The 22,323-nt window shown below is 40.4% G+C and overlaps 1 protein-coding gene across 5 annotated transcripts in view; it reads left to right on the top strand.

Annotated features, from left to right (window-relative positions):
• The window catches only part of SMAP1 (small ArfGAP 1), a 158,931-nt gene that overhangs the window by 95,607 nt on the left and 41,001 nt on the right, over positions 1–22,323 (top strand). For all 5 annotated transcript variants that reach the window (XR_002175183.3, XM_073789341.1, XM_019929275.3 and 2 more), the window contains one exon: positions 2,196–2,276. Coding sequence is in view for 4 of the 5 variants with exons in the window: in XM_073789341.1 (XP_073645442.1) it covers positions 2,196–2,276 (81 nt within the window). In the remaining variant the exon portion in view is untranslated. The remainder of the gene's footprint in view (positions 1–2,195; positions 2,277–22,323) is intronic.

A 22,323-nucleotide genomic window follows, 5' to 3' on the forward strand; every position in this document is an offset into this window, starting at 1 on the left:
TCTTGTAGGACGTGAACATTCATTCCAGTTTTCTTTTGCAGGAGGTCTCCTGTTTCACTATATCATTTGGATATATAGTAACCAAGTTTCAGGAACTACTGTTTTACAGTACCAAACACCACTGTGTTTTATTCTTGATGAGAAAATAGTTTAAAGCAACTTAGCTTCTCACAGTACTCTTTGGTCTTTCAGCAGCTTTTTTTTTTTTTTTTTTTTTTTTGCGGTACACGGGCCTCTCACCACTGTGGCCTCTCCCGTTGCGGAGCACAGGCTCCGGACGCGCAGGCTCAGCGGCCATGGCTCACGGGCCCAGCCGCTCCGCGGCATGTGGGATCTTCCCGGACCGGGGCACGAACCTGTGTCCCTTGCATCGGCAGGCGGACTCTCAACCACTGCGCCACCAGGGAAGCCCTAGAGCCCATGTTTTTAATGTTACTTCAAAGCCTGTGTTCTAAAACCGCTGCTGGCATCAGTAGATTACAGCCATATTTTGACAGCTGAAATTCCAGTGTTCAAGAGCATCTCCCTCTGTTAAACATAGCTAACTAATTTATTTTATTGTTGGTGATTTCAGATGTGCCCACCAATCATAGCGATTAGAAAGACTGGCTTCTCCCCCATCTCATGACGGTGACTTCCTTGAGAAATGACTGAGAGCTCTGAGCAGTTACAGAACCGTTCATCCCTAGCATAGTAGTGAGAATGATCCGCCACATTGCCGTCTTCCCTAAACTTGACTAATATCTGGAAAGCATTTTGCAATATATGAAGGATTTTTGCACATCTTGTTTATTCTTCACTTACACAGTGGCAGTGATACTGCTTACCTCATACGGTTGTTGTGAGGATTTAAATGAGTCATATGGTGTCTGGCACATGGGAAGGGCCCAGTAAGCGTTAGCTGTCCCCATGGGGAAGAAAAACTGCATAGACGGCAGCCCTCCGCTGGGCGGCAGGGAGCACCGACGCTTGACAGTCTGGGCCCCACAGCCCCTTGGCCCTACTACGATTAGCTCTGTGTGTTACTTTCCTGAGATTTTGTTTCTCCATTTGTAAAATGACAATAATGACTTTTTCCCCAGACATCACTGTAAAAATTAAGTTAGACAATAAGGTGCTTATCACAGTGCCTGGCCCATAGGACCTTTAATAATATCTCTTACATTATGGCCTAGGAATTGCCGGTATTGGCTTTCTTGATTTACAAATAGCAAAAATTCTACTCTTGAGAGAGGTGGTGTCAGACGCCCTTTTAAAGGCACAGGTGCAAATGCGACCTCTAGGCATTTTGACTAAGTTTCATGTGTTTATTATTCTGCCTTTTCTAGGTTCACCAGTTTATCTTTCATGTTTGCTGCCAGGAAACTAGGTCAGCACTCAGCTGCAGTATCACCCAGTTCTAGGTTTCTAGGCATCTTTTCCCTCTACATGCCTTATGAATGCTCTTTGTTTAATCTTTACTTCATTTTCCTTTTTTTGGCATCTTTATGGACCTTAAGTTTTTATTATTATATCCTATTTCAACCTTCTTGGAAATTGTGAACATTATAATACCATTATAGTTTATCTAGACTGGGTTGGATTAAATATGCCAACTAGTTAGCTGGCTCTGGTCCCCAAGCACTATCTCCAACATTCTTTTCATGAGAAAATTATTGTATTTGCACTTTTAAAAATCACAACGCTGTGGTAACAGACTGAAAATGTTTTGTGTTATTTTAAAAAATTAAAGTGTTTTTACCCTTTTCTCCTCATGTTTACATGTTGTAATTGGTCTTCATCTGTGTGATAAAGAATTCTGTTCCATCAGTTAGTTTGCTTTTTCTTTGTATTCAAATTTCAGCTTTATGGTTGCTGTTAGAAAGCCTGACCTTATGTAAAGATGCAGTGAGAATTTATTGAATAGAGGTCTCATTTCTTTAAAACAAACTCTGAAATATCAAAGAAGTTCTAAATTGTCTCACTTCTGTATTTCTTTTTTAGAAAAGTTATTCTTTATTGTGTTATCAACATACTCAATGAGAGTATGAATTTGCTGTGCTTACTTTTACATCTCAGTATCACTGGATGTTGTCATCATTGAATATTTATTTGTACCCTTTTCAAATGATGACTCAAACTAATAAAATAAAAATGTGTTAAGAGCTAACATATTTTAAAAAGTAAACTTATCAAAACTTTCGGCTATGTTTTAGAAAGAAAAAGAAAAAAAAAAGGAAGAGAAAAAGAGAGAAAAGGAGCCAGAAAAGCCTGCAAAACCTCTTACAACTGAAAAGGTAAAATTTCTTCTTCTTTTTTTTAATCTACAAAGATTACGACCTTATTTGTATAGTTGTATATGAATGACTTTTGGGATATTCATGATATGCAAATAATCATTCTTTCAACAAGTATTTGTGGCATGAATACTGTGTGCTAAGCATGTCCGTCTGGCTTGTCCTGTATGATTTGTAATCGGCTACATATGTGTGGGTATAGATTCATGTGAGTTCCTCAAGGGCAAGTATTATTCCTGACATAAAGAAGTGGTGGTTTTAGCTTCGTGCACGATCAGACTTCAGCGAAAGTTGAGAGGATGCGGAGACATACCTGCAGGGACCTTCAGAAAAGACTCCATGCTGAAGGTAGCACTTGAGCTGGGTTTTGAAGTGTAGGTAGGAAGGATTAAAGTGTGAGGTAGGAGTGTATCCTGTGGAGAGAACGTTGAGGACATGGAAACTGGAAATAGACAAAGTATGTTTTAGAAAAATAAATGAGTAGTGGAGTTTGAAGAAAGATCTATGTCTGTGTATGGAAAGTAGTGAAAAATAAGACCAGAATGGTAGATTGAGCTCAAATTGTAGGGGACCTTAAGGTCCAGATTGATTCTTTTTTGAAGGAAAGGCTGTGGGCAGCATTTAATTCAGAAGGGTTCTACTGGAAATTATTTTGCAGTGATAAGCAGGATAGAAGTGATCAGGCCTACTAGAGGTAGAGAGACCATTAGATTTCTGTCAAGCGCTTGGTTAAATAATCATGGTGGCTTGGCTTGAACGCATTTCCTCGTACAAGAATGGAAGCACAGTAAGGGACTTGTCAGTAAAGGGAGCATCCTTGATTTTAGCTGTTGAAATTTTAATAATCAACTTTATGGAGGCATCAGTTACATACTACAAAGTGCATCCATTTAAAGTGTGCGAGCCAGTATTTACTGGTTCTTTTCCCATCATGTTGATTAGAACAGTCTCTACCTTCAGAGAGTTATAAACATGCCCTCTGCATTTACGATGTGCTGAGTATCCCAAGGCTCCTTAGTCCTTTATGTAGCAACCAAACACGTCCACCATCTGCCCCTTGACCCCCCTCCTAGCAGTCGCCCCTCGTCCTTCATACCGGGCAGACTTGCGTCTTGCCCCCTGAGCACACTCGCCATCCCTCTGGGCACTGAGCTGCCTGGCCAAGGATGTCCTTTGCTCTCCACACCTCTTATCTAGGCTTACTCGTTCTCCTCGTCCATCCAGCCCCTCTAACACCCCAACCTCATAGGCTTTCTCCCTTCCTCAAAGTTCTGGTGACATTGTCCTACATTTGACTTTATTACTTCCTGCCTCATATTATTGTTTAATTGTATTGTTAGATAAATTTCTTTGTCTAACACAGATGCATCCATGTTTATGTTCTGTTTCCTGAGATTAGGTATCAATCAGGTGGGGACTAATAAGTCTTAGGTTTCTTTGTATTTCTGACAGTTTCTTGTGTGTATCAGATGTTTAGGATAAATACATGTACATTGATTTGTTGATGTTTTCCATCTCATAATTCCTGTTAATGTTTTGATCCCAAGGTCATGCAGAACAATAAACTGCAATTTATTTCTGAATAATTTGTTAAATACTGAAGACTTGCTAAGTGGAATTCTTTGAGATATTTTTTGAAGTACTTTTCAGTTAAAGTTAGTTTTTTTGACTATCACTAATTGTTTTAACGATTGTTTACTGAATTAGATTCTTACCTTTCACCAAATTAAATTTAGATGTTAAGTATTATAAAACTTTTTAAAAGGAGTGATTAAGTTGGTAATTATAGCCTGATTACTTAAATAGCTTTAATTCTGCTCTGGAAACTTTCTCTTCAGCATGCATCAGTAAGAAGCTGTAAGTGAAATCTCTTACAATTTCCTATTGGATTACAAAGGAACTTAAAAATCACTAGTAGGTTTTATCTTTTATTTCCAAAAGTTGGAAGTATCAGAGTTTATATAATGCCTTATTGTTGTACTTGGCAAGATGTAAAATTTAACCCCTTTTAAAACATCATATATTTATTTTTTCTCTTAAAAAATATTTACCATCCAAATATAGTGAGCATTTGATGTAGTGACCATGTGTGTTTCATGGTCTTGCATGTAAACACTTGCTTTCTGTTGCCTGCTGTGGAGAGGGGCCGCCAGGGTTACCTGGGAACAGTCTCTGGATTGGGAGCTTGAGAAGAGCAGTTCAGGGCGTGTGAACAGCGAGGAATCCAGCACTTTTCCGTTACCATTTCCCTTTGGTACTTAGGTTTTGTGTGTTTTGTTTTGTTTTGTTTTAAATAAATTTATTTGGTTGCACCGGGTCTTAGTTGTGGCAGGTGGGCTCCTTAGTTGCAGCACACGGACTCAGTTGCTCCGCTGCATGTGGGATCTTCCTAGACCAGGGATTGAACTCATGTTCCCTGCATTGGCAGGCGGATTCTTTATCCACTGCGCCACCACGGAAGTCCGGTACTTAGGCTTTAAATAAACCCAGTTCACACTTCATCTGTTATTCTTGCTCGCCCTGCAGAGGTCAGGACTCCTGTTGCCAATGGTGGGAACCTTGCGGAAGGAATAACCACCCAGAGGGAAAAGCTTTAGTTCCTGTCAGAATTTCGTGGTCAGGATATTGTAGGTTATGTAAGGAGGAAGATAAATTTACAAGCGTTAACAGTGGGGAGACTGAAAGAACAATAGAACAAGCAAGCTTTACTTCATTCACATTAGGCGTTTTTCTTTGTGTTCTCCCTGACCTGATGTTTTCAGGGGGCATGTATAATCTAGAGGAGAAATTAGCAGTAATAGCAGTGAAAATCTTAGCAATAGTAGTCAGAATATCATTCTCGTAAGTAGGTAAGAGTTGGCTTTATTGGCTGTCTGGTATCTGCCAGGAGCTGGGCTGGTGTACAGCTTGCATGCACACTTGTGCATGTACACTTACATGTGAAGTGACAGCCATGTATTCACCACCTTGTCAGGAAACAGAACATGGCTGCTGCCCAGAAGCTGCCCTCCCCAGCTCTTCCCAATTAAATCACTTCTCTTCTCCCAGAGATAATCATTTCCTTGTATTTTAGAAATAGATTTACCTTCTCTGTGTTTCTAAATAATAGAAATATTACTTAGAAAATACTGTTTTTCTCTGTTTTTTGAACATACAAATGAAATGATGCCACAAATATTCTTTTGTGTTTTGCTTTTTTCAGTCAACATTGTTTTTGTAAGGGTTAATCATGTTCTGTATAGATACAGTTTACTCAGTTAATTGTTGTGTAGTATTCCATTATTTATATGTTCCTTACTTTATGCATCCCATCGTTGATAAACACTTGGATTATATCCAGGCTTTAGCTGTTATAAATAGTGCTGCTTTGAACACTTTTGTACATGCACCTAAGTATGTATTTCTTTAGGATGTACTTAGGAGTGGACTTGTTGGGTCACAAAGTATCTGTATCTTGAACTTTACTACATAACGTCAAACTATTTTCCAATGTGTATACCAAATGTATTCTGGTCACACTACATTCTTTACAGCATTTGGTATTGTCAGAGGTATTATTATTTGCAGTCTGATGGGTATATAAGGATATCTCATTGTATTTTACATGTCCATTTCTTATATTACTGATGAGGCCCAGTGCCCGTGTCATACGTTTATTGCCCATTTGGAATCCCCCTTTTGGAGTTCTGACTCAGATCTCTTGCCTGTTGTTAAATTGGATGGCTTACCTTTCCCTTACTGATTTGTAACAATCTACACACACACTTACACGCATATATACAGGAAACTAGTCCTTTTCCAGTTACGGGTTTGCAAATATCTTATCTCTGTGGTTAATTTCATTGCTCTTTTTATTTCTGGTTTGTGAATCAGTGATCGAGGGCATCCTTGTCTTATTCCTGACGTCAGAGGGAAAGCTGTATGTGTTATCTTCATTCCTTACAAAAACTACAGTTATTGTTTAGTTAGAGAATTTATGGAGTCTGGTTTGGAAAAATAGATTTTATTTCTTTTTTAAAGGCTAAACTCCATCTCGTGTCTCTTTATGTGTTTAAAAGAATGATGCTTGATAGGTGTTATTTTTTCCCAGGACACTTGTTCTGAGTCCACTTGCAATTAAAGCCATTAGTATGGTTCTTGACACACAGCAGTGAGTGAATAAATGATTACAAGTATGTTAATTGGGGGGTTGGGAGGAACCTTACCTCTCTTATTTTATAAAAAAGTTAACTAAACCCTAGAAGGACTCTGAGTCACTGAAAAGTGACTTGCTCAGTGCTAACAGTTGGTGACAACTCAGGGGTTTGAACCCATGTCTTCTTCTGATTTAAGTCCCGCGTTGTGTGTATGTGTGTTTTGATTTGACATGTATGTCTTCAGTTTCCTTTCTTGATGCAATTTTTAGTCCTTTTGTACATTCTACATCATTTTATAATGAACAGTCCAGAGCTCTCTAAAAAAGAGCAGTGTGTTTATATACAACGTCATCCCATACTGTCCTAACTAGTGAATTCATAATTTTTACTGATTTGTTAAGCGTCCGGTAGGGACTTCTTCATTCTGTAAATACACTTGTTTTCCCTGAGCAGTCTACCACTTTGCTTAAATTATATTTTGTACCTAGGTCTCCCTAAGGTTTACGTTTTGTGTTGTGTGAGCATCTGTTGCCAGTGGGGTTAGCTGGAACCAGGCTTACTTTATTTTCTGAGAGGAGAAAGGTAAAACCTAAAAATTTAATGAATCAAGTGATTAATAGGGCAGATGCTTTTGACACTTAAATAGATGTCTCTCTGCTGTGCTTTAGATATTCTGCTGGAAAATTGTGTATAAATTTGACTTTTTCTAAAATATTCTGTCACACGTTTGACATTTCTAATTCACTTAGTTTAGATTTATCTACTAGGCTATCTCCCAAGTAGCCAGTGATCTATAAATATGTTTATGTAGATGAGAAGTACTCTACTAAAGGAATGTACATGAGTTCTCTTTCAGTTTATATGAGCAGATCTTAATTTCTCCTTTGGGAGGTTCTGAGTTTTACAGTTTTTCTTTTCTTAAAGATGTGTATATCAAAACATGGAAAATGGACAAATAGTTTTGGGGATGGGAAGTTAAACCCTTTTAAGGTAATTTAAGGTAATAACTGCAGTAGTGGTTCTGGTTTTATTGCTATTTATTACAATACGGTTTGTTACAATATTATTATGTTTTAAGTTCTGAAACTTCAGAATTATAGCTAAGAAACCTTTAATGTAGGGGTCAGCAAACATTTTTCTGTAAAGAACCAGAGTAAATATTTTAGGCCGTTGGGTGTCTTTCACAACTACTCAGCTCTTTCTTTGTAGCACAAAAGCAGTAAATGAGTGTGTTCCAATGAAATTTTATTTGCAAAAACAGGCGGTCAAGTTTGCTGAGGACTGTCCCCCACTGGTCGCAGTGGAAGAAGGAGGGTCAGGAGGATAGCCAGGTTCAAGCCTTGGTCTGTGTTCACTGTCTTCTTGGCAAAGTCAGTTAACTGCCCAGATCTGCTTTTTCCTCATATATTAAATGACAAGCTTTGCTTAGATGATCTCTAGAGATCCTTATGGTAATAAATAGTTTTAAATTTAGAGTTACTTATTACACCTACTGAATATAGGGACAGATAACTAAAATCATCTGACTGTATCCTTAAAGGTGGCTTTTACAACTCCACAGAGTTGGTTTTTATTCAACGAATTCTCTTTATTGTTTCAAACTGGTTTTTCACTCACCTTAGTTGCTATTATATTTTAATCAGCTAGTTTTCCTATTAAAACACAAAGTATAATTTAGGAAAAGAGTATTCAGTTCTTCCTAAGGCAAGCTACTTCTGTATTTACGTAGAACATGTATGTGTGTGTGTGTGTATTCAGAAAAACTGGCTTACTTTAAGGTAGTAGGTATTTCTGTGTAGGTGTCTACCTGTACAGGTGTTACTGCATCATTGGTTTTATATGTAATGGGTGCATTAACGGGATAATTTAGATTATTCTATCAAAGTAATGATTTTATATTTTCATAGACTTTCTTAAAATCTCTCTGAGATAATTATAATGAGAGATTAGGACATAATTATGCACCTGTCTTGGAATATTTTTATGAGTTAAAATTCTTCTAATATTGAAACTTTTATTATTTATTTATTAAGTATTACATATTCTGTGTAGGAAAAAATAAAATATACAAACAGGCCAAACATTAAAAAAATATGTAACTTTTCATAATCCCTCTACCTAAGGATGACTGTCTTAAACCTTTTGTGGTATAACTTTCTATGCTTGTGTGCACATGTGTGTATTCTTACCAGTCTCTTACATGTGCCTTGGTGGAATTCTTTAAAGAGATTTCTGTGAATGGCATGTGGTTCCCTAACTATGTGTTGTAATTTTTTTTAATGTAATATTTTTAAAGTGTTTTTTGTGTAGATACTTGCCACTAGCTTCTTGAAGTTTATGAGAGCAAGTCAATTCATGACGTGTATCAGTGTAAAATATAAAATTCCATGAGGGAAAGTGGCGGAGCAGTGGTGCTGTGGGAAGGAGACCTCCCCCACTTTGGATCATACTCACTGTCATCGAAAAGTGATCTCAATATATGACAAGTATTCAAATCTTTAAGAAGATGATATAGATAAATAGTGATTGTTTTTAACTAGTTGGGAAAAAACCAAAAACAACCAGCAGAGTTGCTTTTCTGAACAAACCTTTATGTTAATAAAACTTTAAAAAGTACATTTTTACTTGATAAATATAAATGGTCTACCTTCCAGTATAAGCAAAAGGTACAATTGCAAATCTCTTGAATTTGAAATTTCAATATAGCCATGTAAAAGTAAGCAACCAGTTGTAAATCAAATAAATTGTTCTTAGTAAACCATTAAAGTGAAATTAAGTGGCTCATTGCCAGAAGCTGAATTGGTAGGTTATGTTGTTTAACAGCCACCAAGCTCTCGGTGTAATTTAGGCTAAATAAACATTTCATGTGATGCGTGTATGCATTTGACAATAAGATATTTCCAGTAATTAATGCTTTTGTAGAAATCATGGAAACACATGGTCTAGGTGAGTAGGCAGGTCAGATGTCTTACAGAGCATTTTTGTAAGTGGGTTTGGCAGATTCTTTGTATTTTCCACAAATCATTTCATTTCTAGCTAAAAACCTGACACTGGAGATTAGTTTGGTAATACTCTTTGTAGATTAAAAGTAATATAGTTAACGTTACTGTGCTTTAGGCTTAGCAAGCATTTTGGTCCTGCTTCTCTGTGGTCCACGTTTTATTAGGGCATAGCTTGCTAGCTCCTGTTGACGGCTTTCTTTCTTTAGCTGTTAGGTTTCTTTTTTTAAGTAAATCCTTTCTCTCTGAGAAAGAAAAGATCACAGTGCTGCTCCTAAGTAAAAAGAAATCATATGTCCTGTCTAGTAAATTTATAGTTTTTCATTCTTTAACCAGGAGACTGAGTACATAGAGACCTCGTGGATTTTTTAGTAGCATCTCGCTTCTACAACCCGTAACGCCCAAACCATGTCTCTTTTAAGAAGTTAAAAAACATGCATAAGGAAAGAAAAAAAATCACCGTAGATCTAACGACTTAGAAAAATTATCACTAACTTTTTTTTTAAAAATAAATTTATTTATTTATCTTTGGCTGCATTGGGTCTTCGTTGCTGCGCACGGGCTTTCCCCAGTTGCAGTGAGCAGGGGCCACTCCTCCTTGCGGTGCACGGGCTTCTCACTGCATGGCCCCTCCGTTGCGGAACACAGGCTGTAGGCGCACGGGCTTCAGTAGTTGTGGCTCGTGGGCTCCAGAGCACAGGCTCAGCAGTTGGGGTGCACGGGTCCAGTCGTTCCACGGCATGTGGGATCCTCCGGGACCAGTGCTCGAACCTGTGTCCCCTGCATTGGCAGGCGGACTCTCAACCACTGTGCCACCAGGGAAGCCCTCGCTAACGTTTTGATGTTCATCCTTCTAGATTGTTTCCCGTGGAAGTATATGTATCCACACGGGATCATCCTACACATATTATTTTGTAACCTACTCTGCTCCTCTGTCATATAACAGTATATCTTGAATATCCTTTCTTGTTGATAAATATGCATATGCTTTTCTATCTTTAATAACATTCCACTGAATGGGTGTATCATAATTTATCTTCCTCTGAATAAAGAGAGATTCTTCTTAAAATCTGTACAAATAATCAGTGTACAGCTCTGTGATCACTGATTAGGATGGGCTTTTAAAACTGGAATCGCTGAGTCAAAGGATCTGGACTTTTAAAAAGTCTTTTGAAAAATACTAACGAGCTACTGGACGATAAAGATGGCAGAGCCTGGACTTGGTAAGAAGACTTTAATTCCATTCTCTGCTGTTTACTAAATACTTGACCGCTCTGAACCTCAGTTTCCTCATATGTAAAACTGTTAATTCAACGGGCATTTTTGTACCCACCACGTGCCGAGCATTACTTTAAATACTAGGAATAGCGTGGCAGGGGCATGTCTGTGTCTCGCAGGATGTTTAGCGTCATCCTGCCAGTCTTGGCAATCAAAAATGTCTTCAGACGTTGCTGCGTGTCCCCTGAGGGCAAAATTGCTCCTGGCTTCAGAATCGCTGATTCACATTCCAGGTCCATGAAACTGATCTCAGTGGAAGAACGAAAGCCTGCCTGTTGTTGAGATCAAGGCTCTTTCGGATATCGACACAAATCTTTTTCTCAGCAGATTTACTCAGATGCTGAAAGGAAATAATATAGTTATACGTATGAAAAAAAGTTTATAACAATGCCATTAAGTGGGAGGTAAAATATAAGCGCGTTTGAAACTGAAATGGGCGTTTTCTTAATTAGAAGTTACTCAGAGTCAAGTTTATCCTTTAAAATCACACATCGTTTCATCCAATTCCCATCTTATTAGAATCATCTGCATTTTGGATATAGAGAACAAACTAGTGGGCGGGGCAATACAGGGGTGGGAAGTGGACGCAGAAACTATTGGTGGTAAGGTAGGCTCAAGGGTGTATTGTGCAACTTGGGGAATATAGCCAATATTTTGTAATAATTATTGTAAATGGAAAGTAACCTTGAAAATTGTATAAAATTTTTTTTAAATTAAAAGAAAAGGAGAGAATCATCTGCATTTTGGAGGTAAAAACAGAACAGCGTGTTAGGATAAAAATCGGATTAGATACATGGTCTTGGGCCATAGATAGCATTTAGCCCTGTAGCCATAAACTTTGTTGCTATTCCCCTTCTGGAAGATTACTTTTGTGGTACTTGCAGTTATTTGTCTGGATTACTGCATTTATTTCAGAGCATTGCCTTGCCGGAAAAACTGGGTGCAGAAAAGAAAGAATTCCAGCTTCATCAGGACTTGGTGGGGGCCCGAACACTGGGAAAGATTAACAGATAACTGACCCTAATTGCTTATAGAATAAAGTACCTGAGCCCTTCAAAGTCTAGCTCCTCCTAAATCTTTATCATTGTGGTAATGATATCAGCCATATTTCTTTTTATAGCCATTTTCCCCTTATTATACAAACCATGGAAAATACAAGAAAAAACTGTCAACGAAAGCCTGTCATCTTACTATCCAGAGTCTCATCACCTTTAACCTTTTAGATTTTACTTTCAGTTTTTTTTCTATGTAGACTATTTTTTAAAATATTTTTCTTCCCTCATCCCTCACTTAATATTATATAATGAGTGTTTTCTTATCCAATATTTGCATTACCATGAATTTTAGTGTATGGACTACATTAATAAGATTTTGTATCTTCTAAATTTCTAGCTTACTTTATGGCATTCTTATATATAAGTAGAAGTGAAAACTTTTATAGGATTTTAAAAGGGTACTTTATATCTTACACCCATTAGGATGACTGCTGTCAGAAAACCCAGAAAATAACAAGTGTCGGTGAGGGTGTGCAGAAATTGGAACCCTGTGCCCTGTTGGTGGGAATGTAAACTAGTGTGGCCATTGTGAAAAGCAGTTTGGTAATCCTTCAAAAAACTAAACATGGAGTTATCATTTGATCCAGCAGTTCTACTTCTGGGTATATACCCAAAAGAATTGAAACCAAGGACTCAAACAGATATTTGTATGTCCGTGTTCATAGCAGCATTATTCATAATAGCCAAAATGTAGAAACAGCTTAAATGTCCATTAGTGGATAAATGGATAAACAAAATGTGGTGTGTATGTACAATGGAATATTATTCAGCCTATAAAGGAAGGAAATTTTGACACAGGTGACAACATGGATGATCCTTGAGGACATTATACTAAGTGAAATAAAGACGAAAGGACAAATACTGTGTGATTCTACTTCTAGGTACCTCATGCAGGTACCCAGAATAGTCAGATTCATCGAGATAGAAGGTAGAATGGCGGTTGCCAGGGTACGGGTGGGATGGGGGGAAGGAAAGTAATTGTTTCATGGGTACAGAGTGTCAGTTGTGCAAGATGGAAAGAGTTGTGGAGATGGATGGCTTTGGTGGTTGCCCAGCAGTGTGAATGTTTAATGCCCCTGAACTCTGTGCTTAGAAATGGCTGTTACCACAATTTAAAAGTTAGTAAATAAAACTTTAAAGGTACTTTGTAAATATATACAGCTTTTCCTTTATAATCCAATTTTAATGAATTTTATGGTATAAAAATTTCATGTTGGGCTTCCCTGGTGGCGCGGTGGTTGAGAGTCCGCCTGCCGATGCAGGGGACACGGGTTCGTGCCCCGGTCCGGGAAGATCCCACATGCCGCGGAGCGGCTGGGCCCGTGAGCCATGGCCGCTGAGCCTGTGCGTCCGGAGCCTGTGCTCCGCAACGGGAGAGGCCACAACAGTGAGAGGCCCGCGTATCGCAAAAAAAAAAATTATGTTATCGTGTTTTTCTTTTGAATACATATTCAGACTCACGAATTACGGCATTTATTTTGGCTACCTTTCAGAGGAATATTCTGTTTATCTGAGTTACAACCTTTTCTTTTGTAACCATGGTGTTTCAAAAATTTTTTTAAAATATGATGTTTAAACTTTGACAACAAGGCATAACTGATTGGCCCTGTGTGGTGCTGTGTGTGCTCCCTGTGTTGGTGTGGGGAAGGAGTCCAGGCATCCAGAGGATCCAGGGAAGGGTCTGTCTGTCCACCCGAGCAGTGACCACCTGCCATGTAACAGATGTGGATAAGGGCAGTTTACCTTCCTGTTTATTATGCCATCCTTACCAGTGAGAACGATAATGAACTGAAAATAAACTAGGGTTACGTTATACAGATTTGTGCGTAACCTATTTAATGAGATGAGTGCATCTCGTGCTCTGAGCTGCTTCTCGCCACTAGCCATTTACACACTGTGACACACTGCTCAGAAGGATTAAAGCTTAATGTTATGTTTTCTTCATTACGTAAAACTCTAAACAGAAAAACCTGATGTATCATTTTTTACCTTTTATTTTCCTATTTCCCCTCCTGCCCCTGCCAAAAAAAAACTGTTGGGGAAGGACTTATACTTGTCCTAAACTTACAGGGCTCTGGCTATATTAACACATGCTTTCCCTAGTAATTACTTGTTTTTTTAAAAAAATTAAATTTTTTTTTCTAAACATACAAAAACTTCAAGAAAAGTTTCAAAACCTGTTTCCTATTGAACTTGAAGATATTTTCTTTATGTTCTTTGTCCCTTAATTTGACAGGTGGCATTTGACTTAAAAGCAATAATATCTGACCAGAAAGTAAAAAATGCACAGTGATGAGAGGATGGGGTGCTTCTTCATTCACGTGGAGGCATCCCCGCTCTGTTTTTAAAAAGTACCCACCTGAGACTTCCCTGGGGGCGCAGTGGTTGAGAATCCGCCTGCCAGTGCAGGGGACACAGGTTCGAGACCTGATCCAGGAAGATCCCACATGCCATAGAGCAGCTAAGCCTGTGTGCCACAACTACTGAGCCTGTGCTCTAGAGCCCGCGAACCACAACTACTGAGCCCATGCACCACAACTGCTGAGCCTGTGCTCTAGAGCCCACGAGCCGCAACTACTGAGCCTGTGTGCCACAACTACTGAACCTGCGCACCTATAGCCTGTGCTCTGCAACAAGGGAAGACGCCACAATGAGAAGCCTGCGTACCGCAACAAGGAGTAGCCCCAGCTCTCCGCAACTAGAGAAAGCCCGCGTGCAGCAACAAAGACTGAGTGCAGCCAAAAATGAATAAATAAATGAATACATTTATTTATTAAAAAAAAAAAAAAGTACCCACCTGTGCGGAGCACAGGAAGCCCTGGCCCCGGGGTTATGATTCTCTCTGCCTTGCTGCCTTCCGATGAGGGCCACTCACTGGCTCTCCCAGGCCTCTCTTGTTTGGGCTCATGGCCTCCTGCAGTCAGCCTGGCCGGGTTATTACCACTGCGTTTCACCTTCTTAGCTGCGCCTCTGGAGAGATAGACAGACACTCTCTTTTCTGGTGGACATGGTAGGCAGTCTTGAGGCACTGTTTTTATGTGTGGATTATGAGAACAAGTTTCACCACTGACCAGCTGGTGAGAACATCCCTAGAGTCTGGTGCGGACACTGGAAGCAGTGAATGAAGAGCCTTAGCGAGACCACGGTGCAGCCTCTGTGCCCAGGGCTCTCCAGGCCTTTCGTCACTGGATGCTTTTCCTTTGAGCTTCACGGGCTGCACAGCTCCCGTGTGCCTGTATCTTACATCTGTGGCCACGGTTCACCTGAATGCAGTTCCCTGAGTCCCCGACTGACCTCTTCACCCCCACCCAGACTCAGCCCTCCTCTCTCGACTGTGTGAAGTGTGCTCTAGGACCAGTGGGCGCTGCTGTGCCGGCTCCTGTGGGATTCTGTGTGGTGTGAGTGCAAGGCTGATACAAGTAACCATAAGAGGGAGTTGATCTGACAGCTTGGTTGCCTTTCAGTAGATTAAATGCTACTGACGTTCTGTATCCAGGGGAGAGGTATGGTGAAAGATTTCTGGGAGGAAATATTTGGATTGATTGTAGCTACTGTTAGGGTGCCTGCAGTGTACAAGGCAGCTAAAGTGTTGGAAGCAACTTAAAAATGAAGACAGAGCTTACCCTGAAGAATCTTAAAATTCGGAAAGACCAAGTGATTGAAAGGGGATGACAGGAAAAATCACTTTAGCAAAGGTTGTTACAGGGCAGCTGGGGAGGTACAGAGGGTGGAGGCTCAGAGAAGTGAAAGAGAACACGCGGGGTTATTAAGAAAGTCTTCATGGAGGTGCTTACACTTGGCGTGAGCTTTGAAAGACTGTCAGGAAGGAGCACAGCACAGTAGGCAGAGGGATGGCGTGAGCAGGTGGCTGACGTTGGGAAGCGTAGTTTGGCAGTAATGCCTAGTTCAGTTTCGTTAGAGTGGAGCACAGTGCTGGGGGATAAGACAGCAGAGATGATACTGAGAGAACCGTAAGTTTCCTGATAAACGCTAGATCGCTGGTTTTGAGTAGGGAAGTACATTGATTTGAACGATGGTTTAGTAGGATGGTGCCTGGTTGCAGGAGATGTATTGATGGGAGGAGAGGCCGTAACCTGTAGTCCAGGCAGTCCAGCGAGGGCCTGACGTAGACTGCTGGCTGGAGGTTGTCGCCATCTGCTTCCTGAGGAAGAACGATTGACAGACTGTTTAGCTGTAATGCATTTTACTCGGTTTTTTAATGAATAGCCTTGTCAGACTCTAACGGGTTGTTGTCTCAGAGTCATTCAACAAATATTTATTAAGCAATCACTGTATACACAGTACCAGGGATACAGTAATAAACAAAACCAGAACTTCTGCCTTCATATTAGAATGTGTACAGAATCGTTTCACGTGCATGTAAGGTTCTTTACCAATACAATATATTGGTGTGCTGTTTGGTAATTCCCACCACCACCTTTACGTTAGCCAAATGCCTAAAAAGACATTATGATGCCAGCTCTACTTTTATCTCCTGAAAGGTAGACTTTAAACTTACAGCATTGGTAAAGACTTTAATGATCTAGTCATTTGATTTTAATGATGAATATGCATTTACTTATTTTTCAAGGAATTTTAGCAGATGTCTCTTTCAGATACATTGGTGATTTACAGACATTGCATTGAGTATAACAGATCCTCCCAATTCCATCTCTCCCCCCAGCCAATAACTGGGTGTTAGTGACAGGACCTCCGAAGCAGTAGTTCCAACACTGTGAGACTCCTTCCACCCCAAGTTATTGTGACTCAGCAGATCCGGTGGCCCCGCATGTTGTGTGTTAACACACAGATTCTAATGGAGGTGAAAGGCAGCGGGAAGAGGCGGTAGGTAGCGTTTACTCTGCTTCTCAACCGCCCATCCTGCCGAAGCCAAACTTCTGTGACTGCTGAGTGGAGGAGACTAGTCCAGGGTCCCTGTTTTTCTTACTACACCGTAGGTTCTTGTTTCTGTGGCGTTGTAAACTTTAAATGTGTGGAACTGATAGAAGGGGAAGCACTCCTTTCTTCATCACTGATTTGAAAACATCTGGGGAAAAATCTACTTGGTTTCTGCTCATCTTCTGATCCCTAGAGCCATCAGCAGGGGCCTGAGGTGCAGAAAGCCACACTCACAACAAAGTAAGGGTCCACGCAGGCGCCAAGCAAGGGCGTGGGAGACCAGCCTCAGGGCCGCTCCCGCTTGGGCTTTGAGTTGGGGGTGTTTTTAAAGCGGAAGAACAAAGAGGCTGGGATTGACCGTCATCTTGTGATTTTGCTTAATCACAGTTTTGAGGGTCAGGGTGTCTGGTTTATGATTCTCTGGCCAGGTGGTCCATGGCTTGCTTGGGGGCCTGTTAGTGCATCTTGCCTTGGAGAAACAGCCTGAGTTTGTATGTTAAGGACAAGCTCCACAATAGCAATGTTAGTCCTTAACGGTGTTATTGTCGACTGAAGAAAACGCACAACCTGAGAGCTGTGAATTATTTGGGGCAAAATGCGGACTATAGCCCTGGAGACAGCCTCTCGGGTAGCTCTGAGGAACCGCTCGCAGGAGCTGGGGGGAAGGGCGGTATTCTATATGATGTCAGTGAAGGGGGCACGTGCAGTCAAGCACACACTGAGGCAGAGGCTGGCTGTTGGTCCTGAGGAGCAGACGTCACCAGTGATGATGTTAGTGCTTTTCTAGATACCAGCAGATGCAGGAATCGGGCTCATACAATCTTCTCCAGAAAATATCTAACTATATGAAGGTCTGTTCTGCCGTTTTTCCCAGAGCACAGAGGGCCTCACTCCTGATCTCCACCTTGAACTCCTTTCAGGGGGTTGAAGGTCAGTGACTGCAGTGGCTCATGACCTTTTAAATGACAAACAGTCTAGGTGCTTGACTTACTGAGAGCGTTCGTTGTTTCTTCTTTGTTCTTTTTTATTATTCCCTTTGTAACGGTTGTATTTCTAATTTCTCAAAGTTGTTCACAAAGTGTTTTTTTTTAATTTTTAATTTATATTGGAGTATAGTTGATTAGCTGTTCACGAAGTTTAAAACCTCTTTGACTCCATCTCTTTGTTGATTTGTAAAGAGAGGTCACAAAATGAATTGAATATTTATTTTTCACTGCCTGGCTACTTTGAGTTCCCTGAAAACCAAGTAGAAGCCAATAAGATCCATAAGGGAGTAAAGTGTTCCCTTGAAACCCATTTTGGAAGACCCAGGGATGTTGAGAATTGTCTTTGAAGCAAAAGTGTTTGTAATTACATTATAAATCTGAAAAAACAAATTGCCGGGGTAAATTTTTATAATTTAGGCATAAATTATATAGGCATTTAAGCATAAAATTGCCTTTATTACAAGATCATAAATCTTTGGGATTTGTTTCTCAAAGTGTACGTTATCTGTAAGTGTAAATTTATTCCAGATATTTAAAGTTTCATCTTATGAAACTTCACTTGGAAAATGTCAAATGTATACACACCTGTTACTCAGCTTCAACAGTTATCAAATCATACCTACCTAATCTTGTGTCAGCTATACCTTTACTCTTTCTACCCTTATTATTTTGGGGAATTTTTTTTTTTTTATTGAAGTAGAGTTGATTCACATTGTTGTGTTAGTTTCCGCTGTACAGCAAAGTGACTCAGTTGCACATATATATATATATACACACACACATTCTTTTTCATATTCTTTTCCATTATAGTTTATCTCGGGGTATTGAATGTAGTTCCCTGTGCTGTACAGTAGGACCTTGTTGTTTAGCCATCCTGTGTGTAATAGTTTGCATCTGCTCACCCCAAACTCCCACTCCACCCCTCCCCCACCCCCCTCCCCTTGGCAACCACAGGTCTGTTCTCTAGTCTGTGAGTCTGTTCTATTTGTGTCATGTTTTAGATTCCACCTGTAAGTGATATCACATAATATTCGTCTTTCTCTGTCTGACTTACTTCACTTAATTTGATAATCCCTAAGTCCATCCTTGTTGCTATAATGGCATTATTTCATTTTTTTAATGGCTGAGTAATATTCCATTGTATATATGTACCACATCTCCTTTATCCATTCATCTGTCAATGGACGTTTAGGTTGCTTCCATGTCTTGGCTATTGTGAATAGTGCTACTATGAACATAGGGGTGCATGTATCTTTTTGAATTATAGTTTTGTCTGGATATATGCCCAGGAGTGGGATTGCTGGATCATATTGTAACTCTATTTTTAGTTTCTTGAGGAACCTCCATACTGTTCTCCATAGTGGCTGCACCAGATTACTTTCCCACCAACAGTGTAGGAGGGTTCCCTTTTCTCCACACCCTCTCTAGCATTTATTGTTTGTAGACTTTGTAATGATGGCTATTCTGACCAGTGTGAAGTGGTACCTCATTTCTACCCTTACTATTTTGAAATAAGTCCCAGAAATTGTCATTTCATCCATAAATATTTCATTATATATCTCTAAAAGACAGGGTCTCTTAAAAAGAATAAAAGGCCATTATCCATGTATACTAAAACAAAAAATACAGCGATTCATTATTCCTCATCAAATACCCTATAAAGGATTCATATTTCCGGTTATCTTACATGAGTCATGAGTTTTCCCCCAGTTTGTTAGTTTGCGGCAAGCTACAGATCGGGTTGGCTTGTCATTTAAGCCTCTTAGCCTAGCAGTCCCTCCCTCACCTCTGTTTTCCTGTAACTCACTTGTTGAGGGAGGGGGTCTTCTCCTTCCCACAGTCTGAGTTTTGTTGATCGGCCTCCCTGTTGTCCCTTTGTCCTTCGGATTTCCATTTGATTTATTGTTTCATTTTACGTAGACTGTGGTGTTATTATTTCTCCGTCAAGAGGCACATAACGTCTGGTGTTTCTTATTCTGTCTATTAGCCCATTCACCTCAGTACCTGTTTTTTTTTTTTAACATCTTTATTGGAGTATAATTGCTTTACAGTAGTGTGTTAGTTTCTGCTGTGTAACAAAGTGAATCAGTTATACATATACATGTATCCCCATATCTCCTCCCTCTTGCGTCTCCCTCCCTCCCACCCTCCCTATCCCACCCCTGTAGGTGGTCACAGAGCCGGGAGCTGATCTCCCTGTGCTATGCAGCTGCTTCCCACTAGCTGTCTGTTTTACGTTTGGCAGTGTATGTAAGTCCATGCCACGCTCTCCCTTCGCCCCAGCGTCCCCTTCCCCCTCCCCGTGCCCTCAAGTCCATTCTCTGCGTCTGCGTCTGCGTCTGCGTTCCTGCCCCGCCCCTGGGTGCTTCAGAGCCACTTTTGTTTCTTAGATTCCATATATATGTGTTAGCATTGTTAGCATATGGTATTTGTTTTTCTCTTTCTGTCAGTACGGTTTCTAGCAAGTCATCAGGCCCTGCAAAATGGTGATTTCCTAATTCTGTTATTTCTTTTTTAGTAGTTGAAATATTTCTACTAGTTTGGGTTACATGGTAGTTCATATAGGAGAGGCAGCTTGATTCTTTCCCTAATCGACCAGTTTTCAAAATAATAAGTTGATTCGTTAGCATCCTCTTGTTGGGTCCAGTTAGGGTTTGGGGGGGTCTCACTGTATATTCATGGATTTAAACAGGTATAGTATGTTTGCAACCATCCATTGCAGTTATTATCCTTTGATGGAAAACCTCTTCATATTGGCTCCTGTATCTGTGATACAACTGTAGTCGTATGACAGTGTCCTTGATACTTGGTATGGTAATTGTTTTAAGCTCAACGTCTACGTTGCCTGCCCCGGACCTGTGTCCATTTTACTAGGGAGCCCTGGTGCCTTTGAATGGAAAAGGATGTTTTATTACAGTACAGGCCCTGAGGATGCTCAGTGTCACTCCAGATATAACATAGTTTCTCAGATTTAAGTTGTTTACTCCCTGCACCTGTCATTTTATAGAAAAAAGTTGCTAATAGTGGTAGCCAATCAAGAACAGATTGTGGGTTTGAGTTTACTGTGCTCTTAGTTGAAAAGATGTGTCTCCCTCAACTGGACGGCCAGCGGTGACCCGGCTGCACTGTGACCTGGCTCCTCAAGAGCCCGGCAGCCGGTGCTTCCCTGCGTCCCATTTCTCACTTGTTTTCACTATCCCCGTCGCTAAATCCTATTTTTAAATATGCTAGTACATTAAAAATGGGGAGGGTACCTGCAAATCTTGCTTACAATGAAAGCCCATTGCTGTGGTTTTCATGTTATCCCTTTTGCCACGTGCAAATGTATTTGCAAACAAAACAATAGAGGAATTTTATAATAGGGATTCCTTTTAGGACTTGGCATCCAGGGGTTGGTCTTGGTGGTGGGGGTAGGGTGCTGAGGTGGAGTCTGTTTAGACCTACTTCCCTCAGTCCTCTTGTGTCCTTCCCGGCTTCCTAACCGTCTGTCTTTCTTTCAGAGGGGCAGGAGCAATAGCAAGATGACAGCAACCTTATTTTGTTAAATGCCCTTGAGCCTAAAGGAAAAAGGAACCCGCCGAAGTTGTAGTAGCTTTTTAATACTTACTCATTATTAAAGTAACTGGGATGATAAAGAGTGTATAGATGGTGGCAGAAAATCATATTTCAGGTTCTTTTACAGGCTTAGAGTAGATTGGAAACAATCTTCTTTGCTTCATGGAATTTCTCAAATGATTTTGCAATCATTTAAAGCTTTATTGCAAGTGAGGCAATAAAAAGGGAAGAAATCCAATTTATGTGCAAAGCGTTCATTTCCTGTTTAATGAAAGAAAGGAAAACTCTGGTCAGTAAGTATGTATTCGTTGCAGTCCCTCACAGTAAATGAAAAGTGTCCTTAAATAGGAAATAAGAGAAATATTTCCTCAATAAGTGCTCTGATGAAGGGTAGACTTACTAAGTTAAAGCCTGTGCTTAAGAATGTTGCAGCCAAGGTGGAAGGGTCAGCAGTTAGGTTTGATGGGTCATTGCAGGCAATCAAGAGTCCGTGCTTCCTGAGGGCTTAACTCTGCCAGCCTTGTTCTGAGCCCTCAGTGTGTGTTAGTTCACAGTCCTCAGAGCAGCTCCATGAGCTTGACACCATTCTTATCCTCCTTTACTGCTGAGCACCTGAGAGAGGCAGCTTTGGTAATTTATTCACGGTCACACAGCTATTGAGTAGCCAGGCTGAGATTTGAGTCTGAACGTCCTGCCTTCAGAGTATTTGCTCTTAACTACTGCCCCTCAGTGTGTTACTGTTACAACCAAAAGCGGAGAAAGAAAGGAGGGTAGTCAAGGGATTAACTGAGCGTCTACTAAGTGCTTTGCGTTGTGCAGCATCTTATGTGTGCTAATTAATTCTCACAGAAACCCGACATAGTCGTCATGCAGTCATCACACTAGGAGAAACGTAAGATTCAGAGAGTGAGATTTACCCAGGGTCCCACAGTGGTCGAGCAGGTCTTTCTAAAAAGGAGGCCACTGATAGGGAGTTACTGTCTTCCTGTGAACGTCTGCTGTAGATTAACTTAAACAACTGTTAATACCCATCAGGGAGTAGCGAGCTGTTTCTATCTGAGGCCCACAGCTTCTAATGCGAGTGTTCCTGGAGTGATTCAGCATTCCATCTCTGCTAAATAATGGCAGTATGGTACCTG

Source organism: Tursiops truncatus, chromosome 12 (genome assembly GCF_011762595.2).
Source record: "Tursiops truncatus isolate mTurTru1 chromosome 12, mTurTru1.mat.Y, whole genome shotgun sequence".
NCBI lineage: Eukaryota > Metazoa > Chordata > Mammalia > Artiodactyla > Delphinidae > Tursiops > Tursiops truncatus.